This window comes from Microcaecilia unicolor, unplaced genomic scaffold (assembly GCF_901765095.1).
Source record: "Microcaecilia unicolor unplaced genomic scaffold, aMicUni1.1, whole genome shotgun sequence".
In the NCBI taxonomy this organism is placed as follows: domain Eukaryota; kingdom Metazoa; phylum Chordata; class Amphibia; order Gymnophiona; family Siphonopidae; genus Microcaecilia; species Microcaecilia unicolor.
The window spans coordinates 46119-61395 of NW_021963592.1; the positions used below are offsets into that span (position 1 = coordinate 46119).

General features: G+C 41.7%; 1 protein-coding gene across 1 annotated transcript; it reads right to left on the reverse strand.

The window, feature by feature from the left end:
• Positions 1-350: 350 nt before the first annotated feature.
• Positions 351-13903, reverse strand: LOC115459484 (disintegrin and metalloproteinase domain-containing protein 10-like). The gene is made up of 7 exons (XM_030189290.1): positions 13861-13903; positions 12970-13020; positions 12836-12861; positions 12519-12618; positions 11240-11460; positions 7395-7500; positions 351-1143 (listed from the first exon to the last, which is right to left on the reverse strand). The coding sequence occupies exons 1-7, from the start codon at positions 13901-13903 to the stop codon at positions 1019-1021; spliced, it is 672 nt and encodes a 223-aa protein (XP_030045150.1). The 3' UTR covers positions 351-1018.
• Positions 13904-15277: the final 1374 nt, after the last annotated feature.

Below are 15277 nucleotides of genomic sequence, written 5' to 3' on the forward strand. Positions count from 1 at the left end.
TAGTTTTCAGCAGGACTTCTTAAAATTCATATTACCACAACAACATTTTTCTTAACAACTCTACAGGTTGACCAATAGATTCTTAATCTTACTCCCTCTCTCACTCTACCCTTATGCCTCAAGAGCACATGCCAGAATCAGGATGTGAGGAAATTTAGGAAGGAATCCTTCATTTTTAGGAATTTATCTATATCTCCATCCCCTCCCCCCTCCCCCAGAGCACTGATAAACATCCATGTGAATCAAACCATGCATTTGTGCCCTCCATAATGCTACATTGGGAGGCATAGGAGCCGACTTTGTGGGTGCTGTGGGTGCTTGAGCACCCCCAATATTGAGAAAATTCCTTGTACGTGTCCAGAAAGGGGTTATTTCCATTGGGCTTAGCACCCCCAATCATTTTGAAAAGTTGGCTCCTATGGTGGGAGGTTCTGGATAGATCCACTGAAGCAGAATATGCTTCACCATTACGTATGGCTTGTAAACAAATATTTGCTCATCTTGTGCCAAGTCTAGGTCACCAGTTATATTTAAGAGACAAAGTTCAAGTGACTTTGGAAAATTTTGATTTAACTGTTTCTGCAAATGCTCCCACAGTAGCATTCCTCTCTCCTCTTTTAACACCTGCAGGTCAGAAAGCTTCATTCTCAATTTCTTTTCTTTGAACCATTGCTGGCAGGCTTGGAGGTAAAGCCATTTGGGCAGATTGATAATTTTAATCAACTGTATTCTCCCTCCCAATGACAAGGGTAATTCATGCCATTCCTTCAATATCCTATCCAATTTATCAAGGGAGGTTTAATGTTTAGGGCACAGATTTTATCTATCTCTATAGGTACTATACTCCTAGATATTTTTGATATTTGTTTTAATGAAAAAGGTACCTTCTAATTTTATTTTTGCTTGATCTGCATTTCTGCTTATTCAAGTACACTAACACTGCAACCACTCTACTTTATCCAGTAAAAGTAGTTCCTCACACACAGGGACTGGATTACATATGTTCCACTGAAGTTCATTATATTCTGGTCTCATATTCCACATGTGAAGTCTCAAAATGGTAATCTTCCCTTTCCCAGTAAATTATCTTTTGTCTTTCTCCACGAGAGGCTGGTTTTTGGGTCTTCCCTTCCAAGCGTTTTTCTGAGAAGATAAAAACAAAGTATAAACAGGAGTTTATTATTCTAACTTGCTTGAAATACAGAATTTGTTACCTACGTAATTCTGCCTTTTCTGTAGGACGGTAGAGATGCCATCTACTAAACAGCACTAAGTTCACCTGTTAACTCATGTAGAAATGCCGCCTGGCTAAGCGCTAGTATTCAGCATGAGATAGCCAGCTATCTCGGCTGAATATTAGCACCTACCTCCAGGTTCTATATAGCATGCTTAGTGTTCCCCACCGAACTTAAAGCGTATTCTATAAACAATGCATGTAACTTAATTGGCTTAACAAGCTAATCAGCGTTAGTAGCACTTAACAAGCAATAATGAGCACTAATTGACAATAATTAGAATTTAAGTGCGCAAATCGCTAAGCGTATTCTGTAATGCACAGTGTCTAAATCTGAATGAATGTAGGCAAAAAGAGGCGTGGTTATGAGTGGGGAAATGGGCGTTCCAATGTTTACTCACATTGTTATAGAATATGGCCCTCTGCGCCTAAATCTACGTTCTGGGATTTACGCCATTTTTTCACTGATGTAAATGGAGGTGCATAGATTTAGGCGCTAGGGTGTCAACTAAGCATGTTCTATATAGTGGGCCTAAATCTAGGCGCTGCTTATAGAAGATGCTTAAGCTGAAATGTTTCACTACGTTTAGTGGCCAGATAGACCTATATAAATAGCAGATCTACCTTTGGTCGCTATAACTTAGCCAGTCAACTGATGAATATCAGCTTCACTGGTTATGTGCATAGTGGCCAAAAATGTTCCTGGAAACTCAATGCCAGTTGCCGGGTACGGCCCGGAATTGAATTTCCGGGTTCACCATCGATCATGTGAGGCAACCTGGCTAACTCCCGCGGTCTGAATATCAGCCCCATGCTAAATATTATCAGATTATATTAATAATATGAAAATGAGGCATGTGTTATCACATATGAGTGTGTGCATATGGATAGTACTGCAAAAACTTAACTGCATCTACTTGAGGTGTCAGAGCTGGTGCAAAAGTGATGAGCGCCATATGCAAAATCTTCAGCCTTACCCCTCCCCTCACTCCCTCCCCTTAATTAACTTTCAGGCCCCTAGTCTACAGGCCTTCTAGCCTAACATTTTGATAATTAAACCCATCGTGATCATCACAAACACATTCTATAAAAATGCAGGTTAAAGTATATGCTGATGGTTCTCTGAATTTGTGTGGCTATTGTTTTGCACTGCCGTAATGACCTTCTGCTGCACCCAAGAAACTGCTATTCTAGGCAACTGCCTAGTCTTGCTGAATGATTGGGCCAGCCCTACTATTTGTTTTGCATTAATGCATCTCTGAAGACGTTTTTCAGATGTTTCTCATTGTATAATAGGTAATGAGCTGTTTTGCAGAATTTTCCATCTTCTTATTTCATTATTATAGATTTCATAGCAAAACTAATTGATATATTCTGTGGCAGATTGCTTGCTAAGTAGAATATTCTAAATTTAAAAGATAACAAGCACAACTTATATTACTGTTCTAAGTCACGCAGATGTTGGAGGAAAAGACATCAGGTGTTCGGCTCTTTGTTGTGGATTTTTCCACAATGTTGCCAGAAGAACTTCTTCACTGGTATTAAAGGGCCTTCTCGGCAGTTATCTCGACATAGCGCCTCCGTTTCACTAAAAGTTTCTTCGGGAGACAACCAACTGTATATGTACCTTTTCAATGCATACTCTCCACTCTGCATGTCCTGCTTGCAAACTTGCTGATTATTTCTGCTGGGGAGTCTCCAGGTTTTAGTGAAACGGAGGCACTCTGTTGAGATAACCGCTGAGAAGTCCCTTTAAGTTCAGATAAGTGTCCTCATACTTTCTTTTGATAAACATCAAATGTCCTTCTAGTTTACAGTGTTTATATAATAAAGAAGCTTACAAAGAAAAACTCTAAACAGAGTAATATAATAAATAGAAAAAAATATAAAAATCTGAAAAAAACTAATCACCGGAGTTTTTAAGACCAGTGAAGAAGTTCTTACGGCAACATTGTGGAAAAATCCACAACAAAGAGCCGAACATCTGAGGTCTTTTCCTCCAACATCTACCTGACAGAACAGTAATATAAGTTGTGCTTGTTATCTTATAAATATAGCAAAACTAATAAAAGCTAGTTTACACAAATTAATAGAGCTATTAAAGCATGTAATATAACGCAAATCCTCCTCTAATCACAAGTCAGGAACCTTGGAATACAGTTAGATGCAACACTTTCTCTGATTCCCCAAATTCAAGCAACCTTCAAGACCTGCTTCTACTATTTGCGACAACTATGCTGCCTCTCTCCTTACACTGAAAAGGCAAGTCTTATCCCAGTTGTGCATGCCATGATAACATCAAGACTGGATTACTGTAATGCACTCTACACTGGTCTGACTACAAAGGGTTTGCATTAGCTCCAATTGATTCAGAATGCTGCAGAAGGTTCCAAGTGACATGACCACATCATACCATTTTTGCATAAACTTCACTGGTTACCAGTACAATACAGAGCCAAATTTAAAACTCTCTGACCTTCAAGGCCCTTAAAGAAAATGGTCCAGAGTACTTGAAGAACAGGATCTCCCTCTACATATCTTCAAGGTCATTAAGGTCTTCCCAAGAAGTTTCCCTAACCACACCCTCTCCAAAACACATTACAGGATGTTATACCCACAAGCGAGCCTTCTCTGGAGTAGCCCCCACACTCTGGAATGCACTCCATGAAAAGTTCTGCTTAACACAAGACTATCTCTACTTCAGGAAGCAGGTGAAAGCTTGGCTCTTCGACCAAACCTTTAATGGAAGAACTAACTAAAATGTTAGTCTCACACACACACACAAGGAGTGACTTGGGCTGCACAAACTGCAGCAGGACATGTTTATCCACCTCTAGCCTAGCTGAGATGATATTTAATTACCCCTCTGACCTCATGTTCAACTTTCTTTAAATTAGTCCCCTTATTTTCTAACTCCTCTTACTCTCTTACCTATCTATATGTTTCATCTTTTCATATACCCTACGCTATCTATGAAAATGTTTTATTACGTATTGTGTTGACATTGTAAGAAGTATACTATCCAGCTTATTTTCAAAAGAGATTGCCGGCCATCTTCAGACACAAATCGGGAGATGGCCGGCGATCTCCTGAATCCGGTCAAATCGGTATAATTGAAAGCCAATTTTGGCCGGCTTCAACTGCTTTCCGTCATGGGGTCAGCGAAAGTTCAAGGGGGCGTGTCAGCATGGTAGTGAAGGCAGGATGGGGGCGTGCGTTGAGATGGCCGGCTTTGTCCAATAATCGAAAAAGGAAAGCTAGCCTTGACGAGAATTTCGTCCACTTTATTTGGTCCCTTTTTTTTCAGGTCCAAGTCCCAAAAAAGTGCCCCAACTGACCAGATAACCACTGGAGGGAATCGGGGATCACCTCCCCTGACTCCCCCAGTGGTCACTAACCCCCTCCCACCCTCAAAAATACAACTTTAAAAACTTTTTTTGCCAGCCTCAAATGTCATACTCAGGTCCATCGCAGCAGTATACAGGTCCCTGGAGCAGTTGTGGTGGGTGCAGTGGACTTCAAGCAGGCGGACCCAGGCCCATCCCCCCCATCTGTTACACTTGTGGTGGAAAATGGGAGCCCTCCAAAACCCACCCGAAACCCACTGTACCCACATGTACATGTGAACTTTATGCTACAAAATGGACTCTTCCCAAGTGAGAAAGGAAACATACTACTCACCCCCATACCTAAAGATGCAAAGAAAAACGCCACTGAATTAACTAACTATAGACCAGTAGCATCCATTCCCTTAATTACCAAAATAACAGAAGGGATGGTGACCAAACAACTCACAGAGTATCTATACAAGTTCTCAATACTACACGACTCCCAGTCAGGATTTCGCTCTAATCACAGTACTGAAACCGTACTAGTTATGCTTATGACCAAATTCAAACAAATGATAGCAACTGGCAAGAACATACTACTTCTACAATTCGACATGCCAAGCGCCTTTGATATGGTTGATCATGGAATATTATTACACATCCTCAAATACTTCGGCATCGGAGGCAAAATTCTCAATTGGTTCAAGGGGTTCCTAACTACACGCTCATATCAAGTGACAGCAATTTCGATAACATCAGCCACATGGATACCTGAATGCAGTTCCACAGGGATCCCCCCTCTCACCGACCATATTCAACCTAATGATGACACCCTTGGCCAAATTACTATCGAACCAAAACCTCAACCCATACATATACGCTGATGATGTAACGATCTTCATCCCATTCAAACAAAACCTAAGTGAAATTTCCAATGAAATCAACCAAAGTCTACATATCATGCATTCTTGGGCAGATGCATTTCAGTTGAAACTCAATGCAGAAAAAACACAATGCCTAGTACTTACCTCGCAACACAACATGGACAAATTTACCACCATCAACACACCAAAACTAAATCTACCAATCTCGGACTCCCTAAAAATTCTAGGAGTCACCATTGATCAGCACCTAACACTTGAGAATCATACGAATAACATAACCAAAAAGATGTTCCACTCAATGTGGAAATTAAAAAGAGTAAGACCATTTTTTCCAAGGACCGTCTTCCGCAACTTGGTACAATCACTGGTACTCAGTCATTTGGACTAGTGCAACTCACTCTACGCCGGCTGTAAAGAACAAATACTCAAAAAACTCCAAACAGCCCAGAACACGGCAGCCAGACTAATATTCGGAAAACCAAAATATGAAAGTGCGACACCCCTACGAGAGAAACTACACTGGCTCCCACTCAAAGAACGAATCACGTTCAAAGTATGCACCCTAGTTCATAAAATTATCCATGGAGATGCCCCAGCCTATATGTCAGACCTAATAGACCTGCCACCCAGGAATGCAAAAAAATCTTCTCGAACATTCCTTAATCTTTATTTTCCCAACTGCAAGGGTCTGAAATACACATTAATGCACGCCTCTACCTTCTCCTATTTGAGCACGCAACTCTGGAACGCGTTACCATGCAATTTGAAAGCAACCAACGAGCTGGCCAACTTCCGTAAATTACTAAAGACTCATCTCTTTGAAAAGATATACCACAAAGATCAATACATGTAAAAATCTCTAAATATACCCAGAAACTTCGTAACACGTCTAATGTCTTATAATGTCTTCTGCTATACCACTATCTGTATTCCTAATGTATGTTAATGTGTTTTGCAATACCACTATCTAATATTTCATGACCATGTAACCCAAAATCCTTCTGTAAAATCAAATGTATATCCTCCTCTCATTTCCAGTATCCATGATGTATTGTAAGCCACATTGAGCCTGCAAAGAGGTGGGAAAACGTAGGATACAAATGCAATAAATAAATAAATAAATGTAGGTGCCCCCCTTCACCCCTTAGGGCTATGGTAGTGGTGTATAGTTGTGGGGAGTGGGTTTTGGGAAGGGGTTGGGGGGGGCTCAGCACCCAAAGTAAGGGAGCTATGCACCTGGGAGCTATTTTTATTTATTTTTTTTACTTTTTAGAAGTGCCCCCTAGGGTGACAGGTTTGTGTCCTGGCATGTGAGGGGGACCAGTGCACTACGAATCCTGGCCCCTCCCATGACCAAATGCCTTGGATTTGGCCAGATTTGAGATCGCCAGCTTCGGTTTCCATTATGGGCAAAAACCGATGCCGGCCATCTCAAACCCGGCCATCTCTGACATTTGGGCGGCCCCAACCGTATTATCGAAAAAAAAGATGGCCATCTTTTTCAAAAATACAGTTGGCTCCGCCCCTTCACGGCGCCATCCTCGGAGATGGCCGGCCATGGAGATGGCCGGCGCCGTTCGATTATCCTCCTCCACGTCATACTTTGTCTTGTTATTTAAATATTTTACTGCTGTAATTGTCTATAGCTTATGTTTGATTTATTCTTACTGTACACCACCTTGAGTTCCTTCAAAAAGGCGGTAAATAAATCCTAATAAATAAAATGTAAACTAGCTTGTGTGTGTTAGGAATGCATTTAACGCTCACTAATGTTTGCAGTAGTGTCAAGACAATTTACCACATTGGCCCCTATATCAATCTGATAAGCAAGAATTAAGCCAAAGCAATTTCAGTAGTTTTAGGAAACCTCTGCCTATTACATGGATCAGTGCATCGGTTTTATGTCCTCAGTCTGAATTATGCTGTTAGGCATGAAGCTGAGGTTACCTTTTCTAGGAGGCTCAGTATTCAGAGTTCTCCCAAGCAGGAACACTGTGCCAGCCATCAGAGCTGCTAATGTTAATATGACCAGAAGGATGGCCCACCAATGTGCCTAGGAGAAAAAATTCAAAACAATGGTTTGTACTGAATGAGATCCTGGTGGTTCAAGACATTAACATTCTTACCCATTACATCAGAAGTGACATTTATTTATTTATTATTTATTTACATGGGCTTGATATACCACATATGCCAAAAACTGTCTTCTAAGCGGTTTACAAATACAGGAATGATTGGGGCAAGTAGCATGCAGGTAGCTGTAAAGTCAACAGGTAAGTTTATTTGAGGGCTTTGAACCAATTCTTAAAGTGAAAAGTATTTATTTGAACTTTTGGTATACCGCCATTTAAACACAATAAAAAACACAAAGGAGAGGGAAACCAAAGACCATTTCCTCCCTGGACACTAGATAGCCCAGTGGCAGCTCTGACCTAGGGGAGATTTGAATTTAGCTCATACCTTTTCAGTAGTAGCTCAAGGTGAGTTACAATCAGGTACTGTAGGCATCTTCCAGTCCCAAGAGGGCTTATAATCTGAGGGGCCCTTTTACTAAGCAACAATCTGGAACTACCACCAGGCTACTGCAGGAGTCTGGCGGTACTTCCCACCCCTAACGCGCGCCATGTCCAGAACCACAAAAAATGTCCTATTTTTGTAGCACCAGAACTTAACCAGCAGTAATCAGACAGTGCCGCACACTGCTCGGTTACTGTCAGGTTACCATGGGGGCCCTTACCACCGTTTCATTGAGTGGCGGTAAGGGCTTCCCACTGAAATGGCCGTGCGGTAAGTGGTTCACTTACCGCTTGGCCATTTCTTTTTCCCATAAATGGACAGTCTTTTACTGCCGCAGTAAAAGGGGGCCTCTGCACATGTCAAAAACCCGCACTGACGCTAGTGTAGGCCCCCTTTTACCACAGCTTAGTTAAAGGACCCCTAAGTTTGTATTTGAGGCAATAGGTTAAATGACTTGCCCAGGAGCACAAGTATTTGAACTCTAGTTTTTCTGGCTCCTAGCTCACTGCTCTAATCATTAGGGTATTCCTCCACACCTACTAATTTTGGGCAGCCAGAATATTGCTTACCTTGACTTGACTAGGTTCAAGTTTCTCATTTAGCCATGTAATACTGCAATAGCTAGTGGGTCACTACTATTACTGCTAACAATCTTCACAGTAATACTGTATCCCCAGGAACATGCACGTACTTGGTATTAGTGTCTATATAACCATACCACTACTACTACTACTTATCATTTCTATAGCGCTACAAGGCATACGCAGCGCTGTACACCATACACAAAAAGACAGTCCCTGCTCAAAGAGCTTACAATCTAGATAAGACAGGTAGACATACAGAACAATAAGGGTAAGGGAATAAAGAGGTCAGGATAAAAGGACAGGGCAAGTGAGTAGGAATACCACTATGAACATACACAGATTCTCACAGCATTTCTTCACAGCAGGACTGTCTCTCTGTAACCATGGACATCAGGGGTGGCCCTATCATCAGGCGAAATCAGGCGGGTGCTTCAGGTGGCAGAATTTTTGGAGCAGCATGAAGTGCCCTCAACCACTCCAGCTGTGACTTCCTTGCTAGCAGAAATTCCCGAATAGCCTCAGCCGCCACTGTCTTTCCCGCTCCTTGGTAAAAAGTTGAATGATATACATGGGGCCTTTGATACCCATGCACACCTCCAAGGCCCTGCTGGTCACATCCCCTCTGATGCATACTTTCACATTACGGGGCATGACCGGTAGGGCCTTGGAGGCATGTATGGGTCTCAGAAGCCCCATATTTATCATTCTGCTTATTGCTGCTGCAGGGCTGGGAAGAGAAGGCAGCAGACAGCAAGCGGCAGGGCGGGGGGATGGGGTGGGGGGGGGGGGGGTAACAGCAACTCCTGATCCCTCACCTCAGGCAGCAGATTGCCTTGAGCTGCCCCCGATATGCATTGATATAGAAATTGACATAGACATGATGGTGTAATTCTATAAAATAGGCACTAATACATGCTTATTATGCACATAAATGATTAGAAGAATGGAGTCTATTTTCATTTATAGACTAGGCATTTAAATATAGGTACACAGTTATTGAATTACCTCTGATATCTATCCATTTTTATATTTTGCCCAGTATTTTCCCCTCTCATTTGGAACCATGGTCGGAACATGGCACCTGAGCCTTTATTTTCAACAACCTAGGGAATCCACCAGATAAGGAAACTACCTGGGAAACCCACCTGGGAAACTAACAGATAAGGAATGGGGTGGAGTCTATTAAAATAGGGGATTTCCCCCTATTTTAATAGTCTTCCCCCACTCACTGTTCCTTATTTGATCATTACAGTGATGGCAGGAGCCATGCACCAGGTTCTAAATCTGGTCAGTGGTAGTCCGTGGGGGTTGCAGAAGATGTGGGACCATGTGTAGAGACCCATTAAGGAATTTCATTTACATAGGTTAGTAGGGGCAGAAAAGCAGGGCCATGTGCGAATCACACAGTTGCTCAGTGGTAGGGTACAGCCTTAATCTGACCACTTTAACAGTGACCATTCCTCCCTCCCCCAGAGGATGTCAATACTGGATCTGCAGCATTCTCAGCTAACCCTGGATACAGAAGACCCAATTCAGGAATCAAATCAGCAGGGCCGTGCCTAGGGTCTCTGGCGCCCCCCTGCAGACTATCAGTTGGCACGCGTGCCCCCCCCCCCCCCCCGGACCTTTAAATTTACCTTGCTCCACCTCTGACGTCTGTGCAGCATCAGTGAAAGCACTGCCTGTCTGACGTCTCTCCACCAGCCTTCCCTTCGCTCGTTCGTTCCCTCTGTGTCCCGCCTTCTTCTGATGTAATTTCCTTGAGGACGGGACACAGAGGGAACGAACGAGCGAAGGGAAGGCTGGTGGAGAGACGTCAGACAGGCAGCGCTTTCACTGATGCTACGCAAACGGAGGCGGAGCGAGGTAAATTTAAAGCGCCGGGGAATCGGGGATGGAGCGGAGGAGTAAGGTTTGCTTTTTTTAAAATACAACACGACGGCGCGGCGCCCTTGAAGGCAGGCGCCCCCCTGCGGTGCTTACCGTGTTGGCACGGCCCTGCAAATCAGGGACCAGCACTGCCAGTGAGGCACTGGGCCAGCCATTGATTGCTATGTTGATACAGTGCTATAGAAATAATAATCTTTCTTTCAGTCACAACATCACATATAATATTAGCCTTCTTGAATGCAGGATAACTCTGTTCAATTAGAATCTGAGTCACAAATTATGGTAGGAAAGACCAGGAGCAAGGCTATGCTGACAATAGATTTATAGACAAGAAGGATTACAGCTGATACAGCATCTATAACAGGGTATAATTTGTTTTTTCAGATGTAATTGGATGACGCTTGACCTCTTCCCCTCATGAAGGAGTTTTTAGGACAGGTTTTTCTATAGTTTTACTGGCTTGTCTACTCTTTGCATGTTATTTGTATGAATTTGAATGTGTTACTGCAAGCTGATTTGTTCTTTAGAAAATGGGCTAATAATAAACTTTGCATTTTAAAAATTAATCATTGCACTATTGTGTGGCTCACATTTGTGGAAAAGTGCATAAGAAACATATCAGAACCTGCTTTAATGTGCAAAGGCATCTGTGACCTTCTGCTTGCTGGGCAGTCTCTTTAATGCATGAAAGCTTCAAAATGTGCTGAAAACAAGAGATGCAGGAAAAAAGGAAAATACATTTCATTCACAGACAGGCTAAAAAATACAGAAAGGAAGAAATATATGCTAAACATTTCTCACTTTCATCCAGGTTGATATATCCTCCAGTTCAATGAAGTTCAAGATTGCATTTTTCAGTCTAGCAATTGGTCCGTCTGCATCCACAAGCTGACAGATGTGAAATTTATCACAGTAGCCTTGTCTCTGTCCACATGGAGAGCCCGGAGGAAGTGAGATTCTGGTGCCATTAAAGTACTGTTGCAGTGCCATGGAGGCAGTGCTGACACACATTTGATCATCTCCTATCAATACACATCAGAGAGGTCAGATATTATTATCCCAGGGTAGGCAATTTAAATAGCATTTCTCGGTGTACAGCAGTGCTTTTTCTGGGAAAATAAGCCTTTATAAAAATGCATGCCTGATATGTGCATAAAAGTTATGTATGTATAGCCTGTATATGTGCAACTAGCTTTGATTTTAGCTAACTATCAAATTACCCCAACTGACTCTGTACCACGCATCTTGTTCCCATCATATATCTGCTCTTGGCCCCTCAGCTATATGGTAAACTGTATTGCAGAAAATCATTAGCATCATATCTATGTTAGCTGAATGTTCTAATGCATGCTTATTAAGTGTATCATTAGTATTATGCTAACATGGTATTATATCTCTGGTACTTGAATTCCAGTGCAGTTAAATGTGTATATTATTGATGCTGTTTTACAGTAGTTCTATTATTAGGTTTCAATTTATTGTTTTCAAGTTTTCCACATTTATTGTATTTATGTTTATTCTTGGTATTTTACTATTGTTATTCTGTTAACAAAATTGTAAGATTTATGTTAAACTGTACCTGCTGTACACTGCCTTGGGTGAATCTCTTCATAAAGGTGGTTAATAAATCCCAATAAATAAATAAACTTTGCCTGTATAGAGTGGAGGCATTTGCAGTCATGGGGTTGGGAACAGGTTCTTGTTAACGTGCCTGCTTTTGAAAATTCTGCCATAGACACCTAAGTTAACCCAGAACCAGGGCTGTGGAGTCAGAACACCAAATCTTCAACTCCGTCTCCTCTATTTTTCTATCGTCCATCCCCTGCTCTGACTCCTACTATGTATAGTAAATCTAAGAGAAGTTTGATTAATTACAAAAACAGGATATTTCTTTATGTACAAAATTAGGATTAATAGACCACAACAAAAAAAAATGCTGTCAAAATGAAAGTATGCAATAAACTGTCGTAAGTTTTTATTTTGAAGCTGCAGTCAGAGTTGGAACATGTTTATGGATTCCGACTCCAACCCAACCCAAAATTGCTTCCGACTCCACTCCACAACTCTGACTCCATCTTACCTGGCAGTTGACAGCACAGATTACATTTCTCTTGCATTGAGCTGCTGTCACAATCACACTGCTCCAAACCATATTTGACGCAAAGTGACTGATGACAGAACTGTGAAAGAAAATTAAATCTAATGAAATTAGAAATCTGCATAATGTACAAAGCTGTAAAATATGTGGAGTGGTCTTCAAGGCCATCTATGCAGTTAAAAAACAATTTACTGGAGTAAAGTGGCCTGTGTGGAAAATTTCCCACCTAAAAGGCGGACACAAGCTTCACAATGTGCATGCTTTTCAGCATGTATATATGATAATTTTCTCCCTCTCACCTGTCTGCGCAAAAGAACAGTGCAAACTACAGAGGCAATATATTACGTCACATATTTCACCCAAATTTTCAAAGGGAAAGTGCCTGAGTGATTTCCCTTTGGAAATTCATGGAAAGCACACGTGTTAAACCTACCTGAGTAGTTTGTAACTATGTGAGATGTTTGATCATATATGTAGCTGTTGTCTATAAAGAATAAGCTAATTAGTGAGAGATGTGTTTATAAGCAGGTGAACTATAAATAGGGCAAGTCAGTTCCCACAAAATCCAATCTCCTCTTCCCAGATTAGGCTGACCCAGAAAATGTTGGCACTTTGCGGTCCTTGATTTTTAAAAAATTAAAAGGTAACCTCTTACCTATAAGAAACAAATCTAAAATATGATCCCCCCCAAAATGTGTTGGCCCATCAATCATCCATCCCAACATATCCAAAAAGTACAGAAAAGGCTGAACGATTTCATCTTCAGCACTTCTGTTGACATGTTCATTAAAATCACCTAAAATTAATATATTTTTTGAAGGTAGATTCATTTCCATTAAAATTTCAATAAAAGAAGTAAAATCCATATGTAATAACTCCTGGAGCACCATAACATAAAATTACATTAAAAATTGTGGAGATTAAAACTAGTCTTCCCACAGAGTGATTAGAAAAGGCTAGAGGAAGCCAATTTAAATAATGGTGGAGTCTGAAAGCCACCTAATTTTCATATTATCTTCAGCCTGATAACCAGTGTGTTGAAGTGTATGAAATGAGCCAGATGACTGAGGAGAAGTACTAGAACTGTTGTATAATCTTTGAAAGACCTTCCTGGAGGTGTTGGGAGTGAAGAACCAGGGGGTGTACAAAAGTCACCCTAAGGTTAAGGAGGAGCCCCATCCTTGACAATGATTGTATTAGGTCAGGCGCTATAGAGAGAAATTGTTTCTAAGTTATTTTTTAGAGGCAAAACTCTGGTTGGCACCGGAGAAGAGTCAGTAAAAATTTGTATTAAAACCACCACCAACAAGAAAGGTTTACTCACCAAACCCACTAATGACTCTTTCTGGTCTAGAAATAGGTGTCATGTTGTGTCACACTACACTTGTCACACTACACTACATTGTATCAATAAGTTTGTGAGATCAACAGAAGGGAACTACAACCTCCCAAACAAGAACAGTTCCTTAGTCCAGGAAAAGTCACAGAAAGATAACAGGAGTGATCATGAATTAGAGGCTGACCTAGGGTTACCATATGGCTCCAGAAAAAGGAGGATGGATTTAGCCAGCCGGGTTTTACTTCCATTGCTTTCAATGGAAGTAATTGAGCCAGCCGGGTTTTACTTCAATTTCAGTTTCGGTTTCTATGCCAAAACCAGCCTGAAATCTGCTTTCAGCCTTCAGAAACTTTTGGCCCTATGCTTTATGGCTCTCTTCCTCGCCCCCTCGCACCCTGCTGGAGTCAAAGGACCTCAACTTTCTCCCTTCCTCTCCCTACAGGACTGAATGATCTCAACTTCCTCCCCCTCTTTCCCCCCAAAATAGAAGATGTCCCCCTTCCCAGACCCATCTGTAGGACCCCACAGGCTTACCATACCAACCTGGTGTTCTAGTAGCTTGTAGGGGCAGCAACAATCCCTAGTCACTCCTGCCTATGCTGTCTCCACAGTTAAAATGGCTGCTGCAACTTCCAGTGGCAGTCTTGCAAGATTGCTGCTGGAGATCTTGGCAGACATTTTGGGACTGCAGCGGGCCTGGGCAGGAGTGACTGGTAGGGAGGAAATTGAGCTCCTTCAGTTTGGGGGAGGGGAAGGAGGTGGTGGTGGAGGTGGTGGTAGTAGTGGAGGAAGGATGGAGGGAGTAGGAGCTGTTCCCGCTCGGGGGCTGGGCCAGTTTCATATTTGGCTGAAACCAAGCAGTGAATTTTGGCCTCAGATTCAGTTTCAGTCACCCTCTATCGTGAATATAATTTTCTTGAAATAATGATGCTCTTTTCATTTTACCATCCTATCCACATACAGCAATGTTTTTCACTTACCCCGTTCAAGCATATCCTTGTTCCAATGTTACAGAGTGTGTAATTGTCTTTTGGATCAGGCACATAACATTTGGCTGATTCTCCCGTACAATAACTCTCAAATCTGCACTCAGACTCCTCCTGACATAGAGTTCCTTGTGGTTTATAATCACATAGGTGGTTGCAACACAGTCCTTGGCTGGGACTAAAAGAGTGGACAATTAATGTAAAAGCATATCAATATACCATACATGCAAAACAGACAGAGGGATTGGTGCAATAAAATGTGCTATGCTTTAGTGCAGTGGTTTGCTTAAGATTTTTCCGTGCTAGTCTTACTACTGATGCAGCAAGACTTCAAACACGTAGGACTGTACAAACAGCAGGTACATTTGTTGGTATCTTTATGCAATTTCTAAACAGAAACTAATTAGCTACAAGGC

Coding starts and splice junctions, on each gene's coding strand:
- LOC115459484 (XM_030189290.1), bottom strand. CDS start 13,903: ATGACACCTATTTCTAGACCAGAAAGAGTCATTAGTGGGTTTG. Junction 12,862..12,969: donor CATAGTTACAAACTACTCAG/GTAGGTTTAACA, acceptor TTGCCTCTGTAG/TTTGCACTGTTCTTTTGCGC. Junction 11,461..12,518: donor TCTGTGCTGTCAACTGCCAG/GTAAGATGGAGT, acceptor GTGTATTGATAG/GAGATGATCAAATGTGTGTC.